Below are 18730 nucleotides of genomic sequence, written 5' to 3'. Positions count from 1 at the left end.
GACATCCAAATCCTGCAACATCACAGCAGTGATATGAATATCCGCACTGATCAACAGATCATCGTAGCAATCTCTCATTGCCAGATGACAGCTATATAAAGATGTCTCATGGATTCTAGTTCAAACACAACTGCTTGTTTTTAACATAAATTCTTGTGATGTTGGCGTCACTGGCAAGTTGGGCATTTACCATCCATTCTGAGTTGCCCTGGAGAAGGTGGTGGTGAGTCGCTTTCTTGAACCTCTGCAGCCTGTGAAGATGCTCTCAATGCCGCAAGGAGTTCACCTTCCAAACCCACAAACACTTCCATCTGGGAGGACAAGGGGACCAGTTACATGGGAACACCACCACCTGCAAGTTCCCCTCCAAGCCATTCACCATCCCGACTTGGAAACATATCGCCGTTCCTCCGCAGCCGCTGGGTCAAAATCCTGGAATTCCCTCCCTAATGGCATTGTGGATCAAGTCACAGAACATGGACTGCAGCGATTCAAGAAGGCAGCTCACCACCACCTTCTCAAGAGCAACTAGGGATGGGCAATAAATGCTGACCAGCCAGTGACGCCCATGTCCCACGAGTAAATAAATTAAAGCATTTTGACCATTGATGATGAAGGTATAGTGATATGTGTCTTAGTCAGCATGGTGACTTGGAAGGGAATGTTAAGGCAGTGGTGTTTCCGTATGCCTGTTGCCCTTGATCCTCTAGCTGGTGGAGGTTGAAGGTTTTGGAAGTGATCTCAAAGAAGCCACAGTTACTGCAGTAAATCCCTTGCTGGGACAAGTGGTTATTGATCGATTGCCATTACCACCTGGTGTGGTGCTAAATTCGATGACAGAGATTAACTCAGCATATTAGTTTTCTCATGTTTCATACAAAAATATGAATTAGAAGCAGGAGTAGGCCACTCGGCCCGTCAAGCCTCTTCTGCCGCCATTCAATAAGATCTGATTGTAACCTTAACCTTACCTTCCTGTAGGATGGCATGGTGGTTAGCACTGCTGCCTCACAGCGCCAGGGACCCGGGTTTAATTCTGGCCTTGAGTGACAGTCTGTGCGGAGTTGTCTGCATGGGTTTCCTCTGAGTGCTCCGGTTTCCTCCCAATCTCCAAAGATTTGCAGACGGGTTGACTGGCCATGCTAAATCACCCTTTAGTGTCCAAAGATGTGTAGGCCAGGGGGATTAGTGGGGTAAGTACATGGGGTTGTAGGGACTGAGTCTGGGTGGGATACTCTGTCGAAGAGTCAGTGAAGACCCGATAGTTTCTTCTGCACTGTAGGGATTCTGTGGTTCTACCCCGATAACCTTTCACCCCCTTTTGAATCAAGAATCTATCTAACTCTGCCTAAAAAATATTCCGAGAGAGTTCCACAGAATCATGGCCTTCTGAGAGAAACATCTCTCCCTTATCTCTGTCTTAAATGAGCGACCCCTTATTTTTAAACAGTGACCCCTATAATTCTAGATTCTCCAACAAGAGGAAACATCCTCTCCACATTCGCCCTGTCAATATCTCTCACAATCTTAAATGTTTCGATCAAGTTGCCTTTTACTCTTCTAAACTCAACCTCTCCAACCTTTCCACATAAGACAACCTGCCCATTCCTGGTATTCGGTTGTCTGAACCTTCTCTCCCTCCTGATGGTGCTGACTCGTGCTGGAGGAGAACTCCAAAGGCTTCAGTCACCCAGAAGTATCTTGCCCGGTGGCCGCATATGATCGGTTGAGTCCCAGCCTGAACGATCACCTGCATTTCCAATAGGGGCCACTAGTCAGTGATCACGAGTGGGATCCCTGGCAGGTTGTTTAGTCTTTCGCAAAGACGCTGAGATCCATGGCAACCTCCCCATTGCTGAGATTAGCCCAGCAAGCACTTTGCCAGGAATTATGTCAGGAGTTCTGCAGTACATTGGACCATTGAGAGCCCCTGCTGTAATTACAATAACCCAAAAAATCCTAAAGTTCTTAATTGGTTCTCCACTAAATGTAGCAGTTGATTACTTTGCCAAGGAGCCACATGCTGTTAGGCCCTTCTCATGCTGAACGTTAGTTAAGAAATAATCGATCATTTAATAGGCAGAATCTGCTGATCCAAGCCTGGCAGTCCACATGCAGTCTGCTGTGTGAGTCTGACTTCCTCCTTGTGTCTCATTACAAAATGAAAGAAGCTCCCTTTTCAAAATGGGCATGAGTTGAGATGAATACTTGAACTAACTATTGATCTGCCCATCCCACATCCCTGTCCTCGCTCTTTCACTCAACCTCGCGTTGTGGCAGTTTTAGTTTCCGAGGCGACTGGGAGACGGGGTGGTCAGGTCTCCCAGCTCAGGTCTCCACCTGCATTATGGGCAACTCAGAGGGAAAAAAGTGAGACATTTCCTTCATTACAGACCCTGTGCGTGCTCGGACACTCAGCTCAGAGAACGTATGGGCAGGAGCGCGAGTCATCTGCACCTCGTGACAAGGACACCTGGAAGTGAGATATGAAGATGGTGGATATCACCACTGGCAACTGGGAGACAGTCACTGATGGTGTGACCTCTGGAGGCTGACTGATGTAACTAATGATGAGTTTACCTAGGGTATTCCTATGTCTATTGTAATTTGCTTGCTCATGTTAATGATCTTTTTGTTTCATTAGACCACATGATATAGGAGTAGAATTAGGCCATTCGGCCCTTCGAGTCGCTCCGCTATTCAGTCATGGCTGACATGTTTCTCAACCCCATGCTGCCGCCTTTCCCCGTAATCTTTGATTGCCTTATCAATCAAGAACCTACCTATCTTTGTCTTAAATACACTCAATGACCTGGCCTCCACAGCCTTCTGTGACAATGAATTCCACAGATTCACCACTCACTGGTTGAAGAAATTCCTCCTCATCTCTGTTTTAAAGGAGCATTCGTTCACTCTGAGGCTATGCCCTTGGATCCTAGTCTTTCCTACCAATGGAAACATCTTCTCCATGTCCACTCTATCCAGGCCTTTCAGTATTCTGTAAGTTTCAATGAGATCCCCCCTCACCCTTCTAAACTGCATCGAGGACAGACCCAGAGTCCTCAAACACTCCTCATTTGTCAAGCTTTTCACTCCAGGGATCATTCCTCTGGAACCTCTCCAATGCCAGCACATCCTTCCTTAGATGCGGAGGCCAAAACTACTCACAATATTCCAAATGTGGTCTGATCAGAGCCTTATACAGCCTTAGCAGTACATCCCTGTTTTTGTATTCTAGTCCTCTCAAAATGAATGCCATGCTTAATCCATAGGTGAACTCAAGAGTTAGTGGGGGAAAGTTTTTTTTAAGTTTATTTATTAGTGTCACAAGTAGGCTTACATTAACACTGCAATGAAGTGATTTTGAAAATCCCCTAGTCGCCACACTCTGGCGCCTGTTCAGATACACTGAGGGAGAATTTATCATAGTCAATGCACCTAACCAGCACGTCCTTTGGACTGTGGGAGGAAACTGGAGCACTCGGAGGAAACCCACGCAGACACAGGGAGAACATGCAGACACAGACAATGACCCAAGCCAGGAACCGAACCCAAGTCCCTGGCATTGTGAGGCAGCAGTGCTAACCACTGTGCCACCGAGCTGCCCTAAGGAGTGTGGTAGCGTGGCCCCTTTAAGGGGGCAATCCCTGGGGATCACGTGATTGGACCAGACCCTGTAGAGTGTCGAGGCGGGAAGCTGAGCCAATAGGGTGCTGAGGGGCATGTCCTGGGTCGGGGAGGATCCTCTGTTGGAGCCAGGGAGGAGTGCAGAATAGTCGCATAGTTAGTCCTTTGTGTGTCGATATCCATTTATCGTTGGTACCAAACCCATTTATATTTTGAACCACAATAAGTCACCTTCAATCTAATCCAGAAGGACACCGGAAGAGACGAGGAGAAACACAAAGCTTAGTTTGCCGAGAAGCAGGCCCAGAGGAACTAGAGGCCAGAAAAACGTGCAACATCTCAGCCCAGTGTCTTCCTCTGCATTTTCTCTGCCGCACCAGCTAATGCTGAATAGAGATGACCAACATAGCACAAACCATGAAAAGCTCAGCAGGTCTGACAGCAGCTACGGAGACAATAGAGTCAACGTTTCGAGTCTGGATGACATGTGACTCAAACCTGATGAAGGGTCATCCAGACTCGAAACATGAGTCTATTCTCTCTCCAAAGATGCTGTCAGACCTGCTAAGTTTTTCCAGCATTTTCTGTTTGTGTTTCAGATTCCAGCATCCGTAATATTCTACTTTTAACACAAACCAGGGTCCGGTCACACAGAAGGCTGTTCGACTGAACGCTTTAAAAACTCCTTTTAACATTTTGAACACCTAGGAGGGTTTTTGGGGAGAAAGCGGATGCTAACTTGGAGCTGTGCTGATGGGCTTCACAATGGGCTGTGCAGTTGGCATTGCGACTGGTACAGTTTTGGCAGTTTCTCCTGCCTCAGCCTGGGGCTAAGAGGTCGCGGGAGCTACTGGGTGGTGTCAGGGAGAACATGCTGCAGAGTGGAGGCACGTTTGGAACCTTCAGGGTGATTGGAATGGGCATCAGATGTGAACAATTAATCTTACTTTCTGCTGAAATTTCAAGTGTTGCGGATAATGGATCACCTGTCTCTGTCCCTTTGAATACCAGCTGTATAGTAGAGTCATATGCGTTTGGCCCATATCCCTCTACACCCATCTTACCCGTGTAACTAAACGCTTTTTAAAAGACAAAATTGTACCCACCTCTATTACTACCTCTGGCAGCTCATTCCAGACACTCATCACCCTCTGTGTGAACAAATTGCCCCTCTGGACTCTTTTGTATCTCTCCCCTCTCACCTTAAACCTATGCCCTCTAGTTTTAGACTCCCCCACTTTTGGGAAAAGATATTGATATCTAGCTGATCTATGCCCTTCATTATTTTATAGACCTCTATAAGATCACCCCTAAGCCTCCTATGCTCCAGAGAAAAAAGTCCCAGTCTATCCAGCCTCTCCTTATAACTCAATCCATCAAGTCCCGGTAGCATCCTAGTAAATCTTTTCTGCACTCTTTCAAGTTTAATAATATCATTTCTATAATAGGGTGACCAGAACTGTACACAGTATTCCAAGTGTGGCCTTACCAAGTCTTGTACAACTTCAACAAGACATCCCAACTCCTGTATTCAATGTTCTGTAAGAAGTTTAACAACACCAGGTTAAAGTCCAACAGGTTTATTTGGTAGCAAAAGCTTTTGCTACCAAATAAACCTGTTGGACTTTAACCTGGTGTTGTTAAACTTCTTACTGTGTTTACCCCAGTCCAACGCCGGCATCTCCACATCATGACTACCTTCAATGTTCTGACCAATGAAGTCAAGCATGCCGAATGTCTTCTTCACCAGTCTGTCCACCTGAGACTCCACTTTCAAGAAGCTATGACCTCTTTGTTCTATAACTCTCCTAATACCCTACCATTATTTGAGTAAGTCCTAGCCTGGTTCGATCAACCAAAATGCATCACCTCGCATTTATCTAAATTAAACTCTATCTGCCATTCGTCAGTCCACTGGCCCAATTGATCAAGATCCCATTGCAATCCTAGATAACCTTCTTCATTGTCCACTATGCCACCAATCTTGGGTGTTATCTGCAAACTTACTGACCATGCCTATTAAATTCTCATCCAAATCATTAATATAAATGACAAATAACAGTGGACCCAGCACCGATCCCTGAGGCACACCGCTGGTCACAGGCCTCCAGTTTGAAAAACAACGCTCTACAATTATCCTCTGTCTTCTGTCATCAAGCCAATTTTGTACCATTTGGCTACCTCACCCTGGATCCCGTGAATTTAATCTTATGCAACGACCTACTATGTGGTACCTTGTCAAAGGCCTTGTTAAAATCCATGTAGACAACATCAACTGCACTGCCCTCATCTATCTTCTTGGTTACCCCTTCAAAACTCAATCAAATTTGTGAGACATGATTTTCCACTCATAAAGCCATGCTGACTGTACCTAATCAGTCCTTGTGTCTCTAAATGCCTGAAGATCCTGTCTCTCAAAATACCTTCCAACAACTTACCCACGACAGATGTGAGGCTCACTGGCCTGTAGTTCCCAGGCTTTTCCCTGCAGCCCTTCTTAAACAAAGCCACAACATTTGCCACCCTCTAATCTTCAGGGACCTCACCTGTGACTATCGATGAATGGAAATTAAAGTGTATAATTTATTATCACATCAAAAAAAAATCAAATAAAGTAAATTCTATTTATTAGTCGCAAGTAAGGCTTACATTAATACTGCAATGAAGCTACTGCGAAATTCCCCTAGTCACCACAGTCCGGGTCAATGCACCTAACCAGCACGTCTTTCAGAGTGTGGGAGGAAGCCAGAGCACCCGGAGGAAACCCACGCAGACACGGGGAGAATATGCAAACTCCACACAGACAGTGACCCAAGCCGGGAATCGAACCCAGATCCCTAGCGCTGTGAGACAGCAGTTCTAACCACTGTGCTACTTTGCCACCCTGTTTGAAAGTCTGGATTTAGCATCCAATTTTAGCCCTAATTGCAGGTTATCATAATTTGAACTTTCCTATAGGCACTAAATAAACGCCTGCAGGTGTCGTGCTGCTTGGAGGTGCAGCAGTGCATGTGGGGTCCTCACAGCTGCCTCCATTGAAGGTCACGTGTACCCTGGCCCACACATGGTGGCAAGATTCTGAATGGCTCACACTCTGAAGGAAAAGGCTCACGTGGTCCCAAATGCAGCATTGGTGGTCCTTGGGGGAGGAAGGGAGTCCTGAAGCTGCAGAGGGCTGGGATTCCACCTCGCCCTCCTGGCCCTCTGTCTGTCTGATCTCATGTCCTCTTCCCATTCCTGGTACAGATCCAGTGGGATCCCTGGCCTAATACCAAGCAATCTTTTCTGCCTGGTGTATCCTATAAGATGTCCAATGGGGTGGAGCAAAACACCATTCACGCTTTCTAGGTGGATCCCTCAAGAGAACTTTCTGGATCAATGTTGCTCCAGTGATGATGAAGTCTTGACAAAGTATTCCAGACAGAATTCAAATGTGTTTCCAAAGTTATTTTTGCAATGCAAGCAGCAGTGTGAAACAGTAAATATCTCTTTAAGCAACAGTCAAAATTGACATCAACGTGATGTTTACCCCCAAACAGTTGGTTAATGTCAGGAGAAGGCAGTAGTTCAAGTGTCAGCCACCGAAATGTCTCCGTTAGGAGCAATGACAGATGTTTTAAGGTGAAGGTGATGGCCCAGTGGTATTACCGTGAGGCGATTAATCCAGAAACTCAGCTAATGTTCTGGGGACCTGGGTTCGAATCCCGCCACGGCAGATGGTGGAATTTGAATTTAATAAAGCAATGTTGAGAATTAAGAATCTACTAATGACCATGAAACCATTGTCAATTGTCATAAAAACACATCTGGTTCACTAATGTCTTTTAGGGAAGGAAATCTGCCGTCCTTATCTGGTCTGACCTACATATGACTCCAGAACCACAGTAATATGGTTGACTCTCAACTGCCCTCGAAGGGCAACTAGGGATGGGCAATAAATGCTAGTCAGCCAGCGACGCCCATATCCACAAAATAATTTTTAAAAGTAAGTGGTAAGCAGCTGTTTAACAAGGCTCCAAGCAACCGTTCCGAGCACTAGCATTAATACCTTTACCAAGATTGTGTTTTGCACTTAGCATGGACTAAACCAGTGTTTCAACTTAAGATCCCATTTTGATTACCTCTTTAGTGATGGATGTATTTGGTGGAAACTATTTCAGATGAATCTTTAATATTGAAATTGGCCGAGGGTAAAAGACATTGCCCCAGCCACCTGCTGATGCCACCTGTAGAGATAAGGGGCATCTTTGTTGAGAATCACTGTCCAAGTCAACAACTTAGACAAAAGTGAGGAGTGCAGGAGATTTTCTTGGTTAGGTCATTCTAATGGGCATCAGAAAAGGCAGCCTGACACCTTTGCAATCAGGCCCACCCATGACTCTTGGCCTCTGAAGTTGCACCAGCTTCTCAGGCCATTGAGAGAGAAACATATAAAGGTGGAAAACAGAAGCAGGAGTAGGCCGTTCGGTTCTTCGAACCTGCTCCACAATTCATTTTGATTATAGCTGATCTTCAAAATCTGATCCCCCCATATCCCTTGATCCCTTTAGCCCCAAGAGCTGTATCTAATTTCTTCCTGAAATCAGACAATGTTTTGGCTTCAACTACATTCCGTGATAAATGAATTCCATAGATTCACCACTCCCTGGGTGAGAAATTTCTCCTCATAGAAATCCCTACAGTGCAGAAAGAGGCCATTCGGCCCATCGAGTCTGCACCGACAACATTCCCACCCAGGCCCTACCCCCATACCCCTACATATTTTACCCGCTAATCCCTCTAATATACGCATCCCAGGACACTAAGGGGCAATTTTAGCATGGCCAATCAACCTAACCCGCATACCTTTGGACTGTGGGAGGAAACCGGAGCACCCGGAGGAAACCCACGCAGACACGAGGAGAATGTGCAAACTCCACACAGACAGTGACCCAAGCCGGGATTCGAACCCAGGTCCCTGGAGCTGTGAAGCAGCAGTGCTAACCACTGTGCTACCGTGCCGCCCTCATCCCTCATCTCAGCCCTTTAAACTATAACCCCTCGTTCTGGACTCTCCCACCATCGGGAACATTCTTTTTGAATCTACCCTGTCTAATCCTGTTAGAATTTTATACGTTTCTATGAGATTCCCTCTAACTCTCCTAAATTCCAATTAATACAATCCTAACCGACTCATATGACAGTCCTGCCATCCCAGGAATCAACCTGGTAAACCTTTGTTGTACTCTCTCTATAGCAAGGACAACCTTCCTCAGATAAGGACACCAAAACTGCACACAATACTCCAGGTGTGGCTTCATCAACATTTACAATTGCAGTAAAACATCCCTATTCCTGTACTCAAACCCTCTCGCTATGAAGGCCAACATAGCATTTGCCTTCTTTACGGCCTGCTGTACCTACGCGCTTACTTTCAATGACTAAGCCCAGGAAATGTGGCCTGTTAGGATTGACCGTATCCCAGAAGACATCATTTTTGAGAATTACTCTGATATCTTGGACAGAGAATCAATGATAAAATTAGAAGGAGCTGGAAACACTCAGCAGTTCTGTGAGGAGAGAGGCAGAGTTAACAATTCGAGTCCAATATGACTTCTTTGGAACTGAGAATCCATGGTCATACAATAGGTGTGATGCAGGAGATAATGGAGTCTTACTCTCTGTGACAGCACATGAAACTACTGCTTACACTCAAGGTAGACTTTGTATTTTTCTTCCCACTTCAATATTCCCCTTTCTCTTGAAGACACTGAGTGATGGATGATCTCAGTATCTTGCCTTACGTGAGGCTATTTCCACGGCCTGATCGAGGGAATGTGAAGAGGCAATCTAATCAAATCTTGTCTTTACCCCATATATACCGCAACACTGTCCACCAGGTAGTTGTTGGGTCGGATACTGAATTATTTTATTGATTAGTAATCCAGAATAACTGAACAAATAATAGAGCGACAAGAGTTCAAACCCCACTTTGGCAGATGGTGAATTTAATTTGATTCACTGAATAACTCTGGAGTTAAAAAAATAGTCTCAGTGATGGAGACCATGCAACTACCTGATTGTCATAAAAGACCATCCCATTCACTCATGCCCTTTAGAGAAGGAAATCTGCCATCTTTATCCGGTCTGGCCTACATGCGGCTCTAGAGCCACATGATGTAGTTGACTCTTAACTGCCCTCTGAAGTGGCTGAGCGAGCCACTGAGTTGTCAAGAAGGTGGTACATTGCCACTATCCTTTCAAGGGCAACTCAGGATGGGCAGTAGATACTGGCTTTGTCAATAACTGTGTCTATAAATGAATTAAAAGCTAACTGTACATCACCAACCCCAGACCTTTCCTGGTTAGTGTGGCTCAGTCCTACACTGCACCGGTTTGTTGACATGACTCATTTTAACAGTTATTCCAACCCGTCACGAGATGACATGATACCTGTACAGGCTGACCGCAGGATTCGCTTTTGCAGAGCATCGGAATCGCACTGTGCTTCCTTCCAGGACAGGCTGTGGCTCCACCGTCAGGTTCACCAGAGGCGGGTCTACAAGGGAGAACAGAAAACAAGAAGTAGATTGTCGCCAACTCCACAGAGTAGCTCTCACTTTACGGACAGGCGAGAGGCTTGCAAAAGCGACTGCCACCCAGCATCATGGTTTGGTAGCCCAGTGAAAATGGAGTCAGTGGCACTGATGTTTGGAGAGGGTAGGAAATATAGGTCCAAATTTCCCATCCTCCTTTGTGGCTGGGATTTTCCAGTATGGCTGAGAGTGGGTATTGGCTGGAACGACAAATTTCCAGCTCTCGCGCACAACAAGTTCCACCACGGATGAGACTGGAGAATCCCACTCGTAGTCATTGGCGTGGACAACCACAACAACAACTTGGATTTGTATAGTGACCTGAATGCAGTAAAATGCCCCTCGTTTCTCATGTACAAAGCTGATCAGATGCAGATTGACACTGGATCAAAGCATGATCAAAGAGTTGGGTTTTTTGGAAGCTCTTAAAGGAGGAAAGATGAGGAGAGATGTTTAGGGAGAAAATTCCAGAAATTACAAAGGACAAGGTCGCCAATGATGAGGCAAAGGTGATGGGGGATATGTAAGAAGCAACAGTTGGATGAGTACTCAGAGGCTTGTAGGATTGGGAGAGATTGCAGGGATAGGGAGGGGCAAGGCCATGAAGTGATTTGAAAATGAGAATTTTACCTCTGAGGCCTTTGCAGACCAAAATTCCACACAGGTCAGTGAGCCCAAGGGGGAGGAGTGATTGGGGTTTGATTCATAGACTCATAGAACCCTACAGTGCAGAAAGAGGCCACTCGGCCCATCGAGTCTGCACCGACCACAATCCCACCCAGGCCCTACCCCCATATCCCTACATATTTTACCCACTAATCCCTCTAACCTACTCATCTCAGGACACTAAGGGGCAATTTTAGCATGGCCAATCAACCTAACCCGCACATCTTTGGACTGTGGGAGGAAACCGGAGCACCCGGAGGAAACCCGGGTTTGGTAGGGGGTTTGGATGAGTTGACGATTATGTAGGTTGGAGAGACCAGCCACTTTTATATCCTGTAGTTTAAGGAATGTAACGTCAATGGGTACAATCTGTTGAGTCAAATATGAAACGTGTAGCAGATTTCCCTCCTGTCCACTAGGATTTTACAGCACATGATTCCAATAGTAACACAGCAACTACTGCCCTATTTCAACAAATCACCACCATTGTGTTTGAGGCCTCAAAATGGGGAATCCAATTGCTTCCTGGAAACAGCTCCTCAGGGAGAGATCATAGAATCATTGAATCCTCCAGTGCAGAAGGAGGCCATTCGGCCATCGAGTCTGCACCGACCACAGACCCACTCAGGCCCTATCCATTTAGCTCCATGTATTTACCCTAACTAGTCCCCCTGACACTAAGGGGCAATTTAGCATGGCCAATCCACCTCACCTGCGCATCCTTTGGAGTGTGGGAGGGAACCGGAGCACCCGGAGGAAACCCACGCAGACATGGAGTGAATATGCAAACTCCGAATGTGATGTGAATAGGATTCTGATGTGATTTTGAATTGTCAATGTGGATAGTGTGCATCATGCAGACTCTTCCCATTAAGAGTTAGCATTGAGAAGCCAAACCATTGCTGCTTAAAATAGCCATTGAACGTCGCTCTAAAAAATATAAAAACACAGGTTTCCATCGGAGTTCTGGAGCACCCCATGGACTTTCTGTCAAGATTACAGAAGTTTGGTCATTTCTTTGAACCAGCTTGAAGTGCTGGGAGAGATAGAAACAGAAAATGCTGGAAATACTCAGCAGGTCTGGCAGCATCTGTTGAGAGAAATACAGGTTTCATGTTTCAGACCTGTGACCTTGCAGAGACTAGTCTGTCATGACAAGGGCTTGAACTGGTTTAAGGCACAACCTGCATTGAAGTAACTGTTGATATAGACATCCAACTTTCCAAATCATTTCATTCTTCCCAATTCCCTTCTTCTCCATGAACATCTAAAACCCGATCAACATGTACAAACCTAACCTTTCCGCTACCAACCATCTGGACCTTTCCGGATGAATCACAGCTTGTTATGGCTCCCGCTCTGACCAAGACCGCAAGAAACTACAAAAGCTCATGAACGAAGCCTAGTCCGTCACGCAAACCAGCCTCTCATCCATTTGCCGGAATTTTACCGGCACAGCATTCTCCGTTGGCCTCGGACGGGATCTTACGAGCCTTGGACGGGCGAGGCGTAAAATTCTGGCAAGTGACTCTGCCCACACTTCCTGCTGCCTCGGAAAAGCAGCCAGCATAATCATGGAGCCCACGCACCCCGGACATTCTCTCTTCCACCTTCTTTCATCGGGAAAAAGATACAAAAGTCTGAGATCACATAACAACCAACTCAAAAACAGTTTCTTCCCTGCTGCCATCAGACTTTTGAATGGACCTACCTTATATTAAGTTGATCTTTCTCTACACCCTAGCTATGACTGTAACACAACATTCTGGACTCTCTCCTTTCTTTCTCCTCTATGTGCTCTGTGAACAGTATGTATTTTCTGTACAGTGCACAAGAAACAATACTTTTCACTCTATCTCAATACAGGTGACAGGAATAAATCAATTCAAATCAAATATGTGCAAAGGCCACACATTTTCATGATTCTTCTTGGGAACCACTTCATCCACTTAGAATGGTGTTCTTTCACCTCAAACGTCTGGTTCATCTTCCAGTTTCTTCCTCACACTCTACCCCTATCATGACTCTCTTTCTCCCTGGACTGTTTTTCATACGCTGACTGATAAATGTGGCTTAATCTTTTTGGACACATTGGCCGGAATTCTACCAGCCCGCCAGCCACGGGAATGGGAGCGGGCGAGGGACGGAGCATGTTGAGCTTTGTTGACCTCAGGCAGGGTTTTATGTTTTCGGGACGAGCAACTCCGTAAAATCTCACCCATTGTATTTTATTACTGTCTACCAATTGGCTTTTGCGCAACTGGAATACTGTGTCATACTCCTTCGTCCAATCCCGTGGAACACCCTTCCTCAAGATTTCATTCAATGGATGCAATATGGTTGCCAAATTTGGTATGAATTTACTGTAACAATTCACTAGGCCCCCAAAAGATCATAGAATCATAGAATCTTACAGTGCAGAAGGAGGCTATTCGGCCCATTGAGTCTGCACAATCCCACCCAAGCAATATCCCCATAACCCCATGCATTTACCCCAGCTGGTCCCCCTGACACTAAGGGGCAGATTGCATGGCCAATCCAACCAACCCGTACATCTTTGGAGGAAATCAGAACACCCGGAGGAAACCCGCACAGACACGGGGAGAATGTGCAAACTCCACACAGACAGTGACCCAAGCCGGATCTCTGGCGCTGTGAGGCAGCAGTGCTAACCACTGTGCCACCATGCCGCCCTTTTTCTTATTCTGAGCACAGAGATATTCTGCCATATTCCTTATTGCTTAAACATTACTCTTTGTGAGATACCTGTGATCTAAGTGCTCTGTAAAGTTTTGGAACATTTCACATTCATGTGTCTTCACTTGAGCTCCATACTTTTCCAAATCGTGGATCACTTTATGCAGCCTGTCATCATGCATCTACGTATTGAAATAAGAACAGCATTCAAACAACACACTATTCCCTGAACTCCTTGCAAAATTTGGAAACTCTAGGGGCTGAAGAAACAACTGTGTAACAGCACTAAAAGTTTAACTGGAATGACCTCTTTCGCATCGGAGTGAAATTCACAACACAAGATGATGTGATTGTGAAGTAGCCTCAGCTGATTATTGAAAACCAATTCAAGGATATAAGACCAGAGTAGGAGTCCAGAGGAAGACAAGGCCAGTTTACTGCAGGACTTGTCCAGGACTCTATGGCTAAGGGAGAAAGTAGAGCAAGTTCTGAAAAAACTTGAGACTGAGGACATTCTCTCAAAAGAGCAGAGTAACTGGGCAGCCTATGAAACTGAAAGAGACCCCTGTGTGTGTATTAATAGTCAGATATGGTTGACACTAATCATTTAACTCAAGTTGCAGATGGGCATTTCTCTGATCTAACTTTGAAAAATCTGTGCTCCTGACACCATTGTGAACAGATCCTCCACATTTGGTAAAGTATCGGGTGGATTACATTCCAGTATCTGATTTACCTTACCATCCCCACATATTCTTACACTATCGGCTGACTTTGGTATGATCTCTATGGGAGTAACCCAATTACTCTGTTCTCCTTTAGAGATAATATCCTCAGTCTCAAGTCTTTTCAAGTCTTGCACTACTTCCTCCCATAGCCATAGGGTCCTGGACAAATCCCATGGTAAACTGGTCTTGTGTTCCTCTAGACTCGTACTCTGGCCTTATATCCTTGAATCGGTGTGCGGGCTTCACTAAATGCCTGAGGGTGGTTACAATCATGTCATCTTGTGTTGTGAATTTCACTCCCATGCAGAAAGGTTTGTTCCAGTTTAACTTAAGCGCTGTTGTTCCATATCTTCTGAACAAGGCTGGTTTTTCATCCTTCACCTTAATAATGAGCAATTTTGCACACAGCTCTTTGTATGTGACTGGAACTGATGCATTTCCCATTCTGGGATTTCTCTCTTCCATATCTTCATAATTCTATGCAAGATTTCTCCAGCTGACTCAGCTTTTGACAGTGATTCAGGAATCGTGCTGACCGATGCACTTGTGTCAGACTCCATGTCTATTGGAGCTCCATCCAATTGTACTTGGACTGCGAGGTCCTGCAAGTTTCCACTTGGACATCCTTGTGCTTTGGATCACAAGGGTTTCAACTGACCCCTCATTAACCTGGTGTTGTTTGGCAACCAAATGCAACATTTCCTCCGGCCAGTGTTGTCCCCGTTTACATTCTTTCGACAAGTCTTGGTAAGGTGACCCATCTTCTTGCAGCTGTAGCACTCTGTCTTCAGAAATGAGCAATGCTCTGCCCAATATTGACTTGAGCGCTAGTAACAGGACATTTTTTAGCGTCTTTGCGTGTACTAACTGCTGTTGGCCAGGCCTTCTGCCTGCTCAGCTGTGGCTAACTTACCTCAGCAGAAGATTGGCAGTTATTAACTCTGTGTTAGAGTCATAGAATAAGGCCGCTCGACTCAACTCATCCATGCCAACCAAGTTTCCTAAACTGAACTAGTCCCATTTGCCTGTGTTTGGCTCATATTCATCTATGCATCTGTCCAAGTGTCTTTTAAATGTTGTAATTGTCCCCGCCTCCACCACCTCCTCTGGCAGCTCATTCCATATACGCGCCACCTTCTGAGAAAATGTTGCCCCTCAGGTCCCTTTTAAATCTTTCCCCCTTTACCTTAAACGTATGCCCTATAATTTTGGACTCCCCTACCCCTGGGGAAAAGACCTCGAGTTCTCTTGAGTCACATTCCGCCTTGTCCCTGGACAATGCATGTGGCAAGCAATGTCGAAAGTTAACTTTGGCAAGGACGGCAACTTAATGAAAAGGCATTCACTTTTTAAACTGCGGACCAATCTCTCCCACAATGCTCTCTTGAACTTCCCCAAAATGACAATGAATGAAGTTTTTAACAAAGTCTTGATTTGATTTGATTTATTATTGTCGCACGTATTAGCATACAGTGGAAAGTATTGTTTCTTGCGCGCTATACAGATGAAGCACAACGTTCATAGAGGAGGGAAGGAGAGCGTGCAGAATGTAGTGTTACAGTCGCAGCTAGGGTGTAGAGAAAGATCAGCTTAATGCGAGGTAGGTCCATTCAAAATTTTGATGGCAGCAGGGAAGAAGCTGTTCTTGAGTCGGTTGGTATGTGACCTCCCGATGGAAAAAGGTGGAAGAGAGAATGTCTGGGGTGCGTGGTAAGCCTCCAATGTCTTCATCGAGTAATTGATCCTTGCCCTGAACTGATAGTTTTCCGCAATTCCCAATGGATTGAGACTGTAGCACATTTCAGACTTACACAAAATATCCGACAGTGGCTAAAATACTTTTATGACTACCCTCTCCTGCTTGCCCAATAATTCATCTTTGAGGATCAGCCCTCTCGCATGTACAACCTTTTCACTAAGATTGCATATATAAAATCTATAAGACACCAGTCAAGAGTGTGATGGAATACACTCCAGTTTCGGTCACGAGTCTGTGGAACTCTTTCCCGGAGAGTGGTGGGAAGCAGTATCATTTCATACCTTAAGCCAGGGGTAGATAGATTCTAGGCCAACAAGGGAGTCAAAAGGTTTTGGGGAGTATTCAGGTAAGTGATATTGAAGCTACAATCAGGCCAGTTATGATCGTATTGAGTGGAGCAGCAGGCTCAAGGGGCCAACTAGCCTACTCCTGCTCCTAATTCCTATGTAGGTTCACATGTTTCCTGCATAAGTGCAGCTCAAACATGATTCAAGAAACTCAACACTGTCCAGAATAAAGTAACCTGCTTAAATCAACCCCTAACCCACCATCTTAAACATCTACTCCTTCCACCACTAGACCACAGTGGCAGCAGAACGCACTATCTACAAGATGTACTGCAGCAACTTTCCAAGTCTCCTTTGACAGCACCTTCTAAACCCTTGAGCTCTACCACCTAGAAGGATGTAATAGTGAAATAGAATCCTCTTGTAGCCATTTGTGTGTGTGCGTACATATGCAAACTGGAATAAACTAGTTTCAGTTGGCACCTGACTTTCCATGTGGGGCACACTGTCCCTTTTTCTATCCAGCAAACTTATCACAGTCTGGCAATGAGGGAGGTTGGGGGGGGTGGGGGGAATTTTTGATTCTTTAGCCAAACAAATTTGATTGGAGAAACTTCTGGCAGATCAGTAGAGGAACTGTGAGGTTTTTTTGGGGCTAAGAAATAGTTTTAAAAATCCAGTCCTGGATTTGTCCTGGATGGTGTCAATCTTCTTGAGTGTTGTTGGATTTATAATCACTCAGGCAAGAGTATTTCAGCACACTCCTGACCTTTTTAAAACATCTGTTCACAGGATGTGGACATTGCTGGCTAAACCAACATTCATTGTACAACACTAATTGCCCTTTAGAAGGTGGGTATAACCTGTTGCGGTGCATTTTATAGACAGTACACACTGCTGCCACTGTTTGTCAGAGGTGGAGAGAGTGGATGTTTAATATGGTGGATGAGGTGTCAATCAAACAGGCTGTTCTGTTCTAGGAACATAGGAAATAGGGGTCGGCCATTCAACCCTTTCATCCTGCTCCACCATTCATCTAGATCATGGCTGATATCCGAATTCAATGTCCTTTTCCCAATAGCTCATGATATCTTTAATATGTAGAAATCTAGCAATTTCTGCCTTGAACATACTCACTGACTGAGTCTCCATACCCCTCCGGAACAGAGAATTCCAACAATTCACCACCCTCTCAGTGAAGAGCTTTCTCCTCATCCCAGTCTGAAATGACCTACCTCTTATGCTGAGACTATGTCCCTGGTTCTAATCACCCAAGCCAGAGGAAACATTGTTCCTGCAACACTAGATGGTTCAATGAAATTACTTAATTTTTTTCTAAGCTCTGGAGAATATGGGCCCAACCTCCTCAATCTTTTTTCAAATGACAATCTAGCCAACCAAGGAATCAGTTGGTGAACCTTTGTTGCTCTTGGCAAGTGAATCCTTTCTTCAGGAAGGAGACAATGGAGGGAGGGAGGGAGGGGGTGAGGGAATTTCCCATTTCACGGGAATCGTAGTCCCATTGACTCTGTTGACCTCGGGCGGGATTTTCTAGTTTTGGGGCGAGCTTGGCCGAAAAATCCTGCCCTATAGCTATACTCAATATTCCGGGTGTAGTCTCACCAAGGCTCTGCACAATTGCAGTAAATCTTCTTCACTCCTGTACTCAAATCCTCTTGCAATAACAGCCAAAATACTATCTGCCTTCCTGATGTCTTGCTGCACCTGCATGTTAGTTTTCAGTGACTTAGGAACACCAACACCCAAGTCCCTTTGAATATCCACACTTCCCAATCTCTCACCATTTAACTTCACATTTTATATTCTATCTGCTATACTCTTGCCCATTCACTTACTTTGTCTGCTTTAATCCCTCTGAAGCCTCTTTGTATCCTCCTCACAACTCACATACCCACCTAGCTTTGTGCCATCAACAAACTTGGAAATATTACATTTGATCCCCACATTCAAATCATTGATATAGATTTTTAATGACTGGGGTACGAGTACTGATTCTCACACTACCCCACTAGTCACTGTCTGCCAATCTGAGAATGGCACCTCTATTCCTCCTCTCTCATTTCTGTCCATTAACCAATTCGGAATCAATATTACCCCCAATCCCATGTGCTAAACAGGAAATGCTGGGTAAACTCAGCAGGACTGGCAGCATCTATGGAGAGAAACAGAGTTAACACTTCAAGACTAAATGACCCTTCTACAAATCATATGGACTGGAAACGTTAACTGTTTCTCTCCACAGATGCTGCTGAGTTTATCCAGCTTTTTCTGTTTCTATTTCAGATTTCCAGCATCTGCAGTATTTTGCTTTTATGATAACCGTGTGCTAAAATTTAGTTTACTAACCTCCTGTGTGGGGCCTTATTAAAA

General features: G+C 45.1%; 1 protein-coding gene across 1 annotated transcript in view; it reads right to left on the bottom strand.

The window, feature by feature from the left end:
• kirrel3a (kirre like nephrin family adhesion molecule 3a) overlaps positions 1–18730 on the bottom strand; it is a 316764-nt gene that overhangs the window by 108429 nt on the left and 189605 nt on the right. Inside the window, exon 6 of the mRNA XM_078198922.1 lies at positions 10060–10165. Within this exon, the coding sequence (XP_078055048.1) occupies positions 10060–10165 (106 nt within the window). The remainder of the gene's footprint in view (positions 1–10059; positions 10166–18730) is intronic.

The sequence above is a fragment of the Mustelus asterias genome, chromosome 27 (assembly GCF_964213995.1).
Source record: "Mustelus asterias chromosome 27, sMusAst1.hap1.1, whole genome shotgun sequence".
Lineage (NCBI taxonomy): Eukaryota > Metazoa > Chordata > Chondrichthyes > Carcharhiniformes > Triakidae > Mustelus > Mustelus asterias.
Note: the sequence above shows the minus strand (reverse complement) of the source record. Positions and strands in the feature narration are given on the sequence as shown.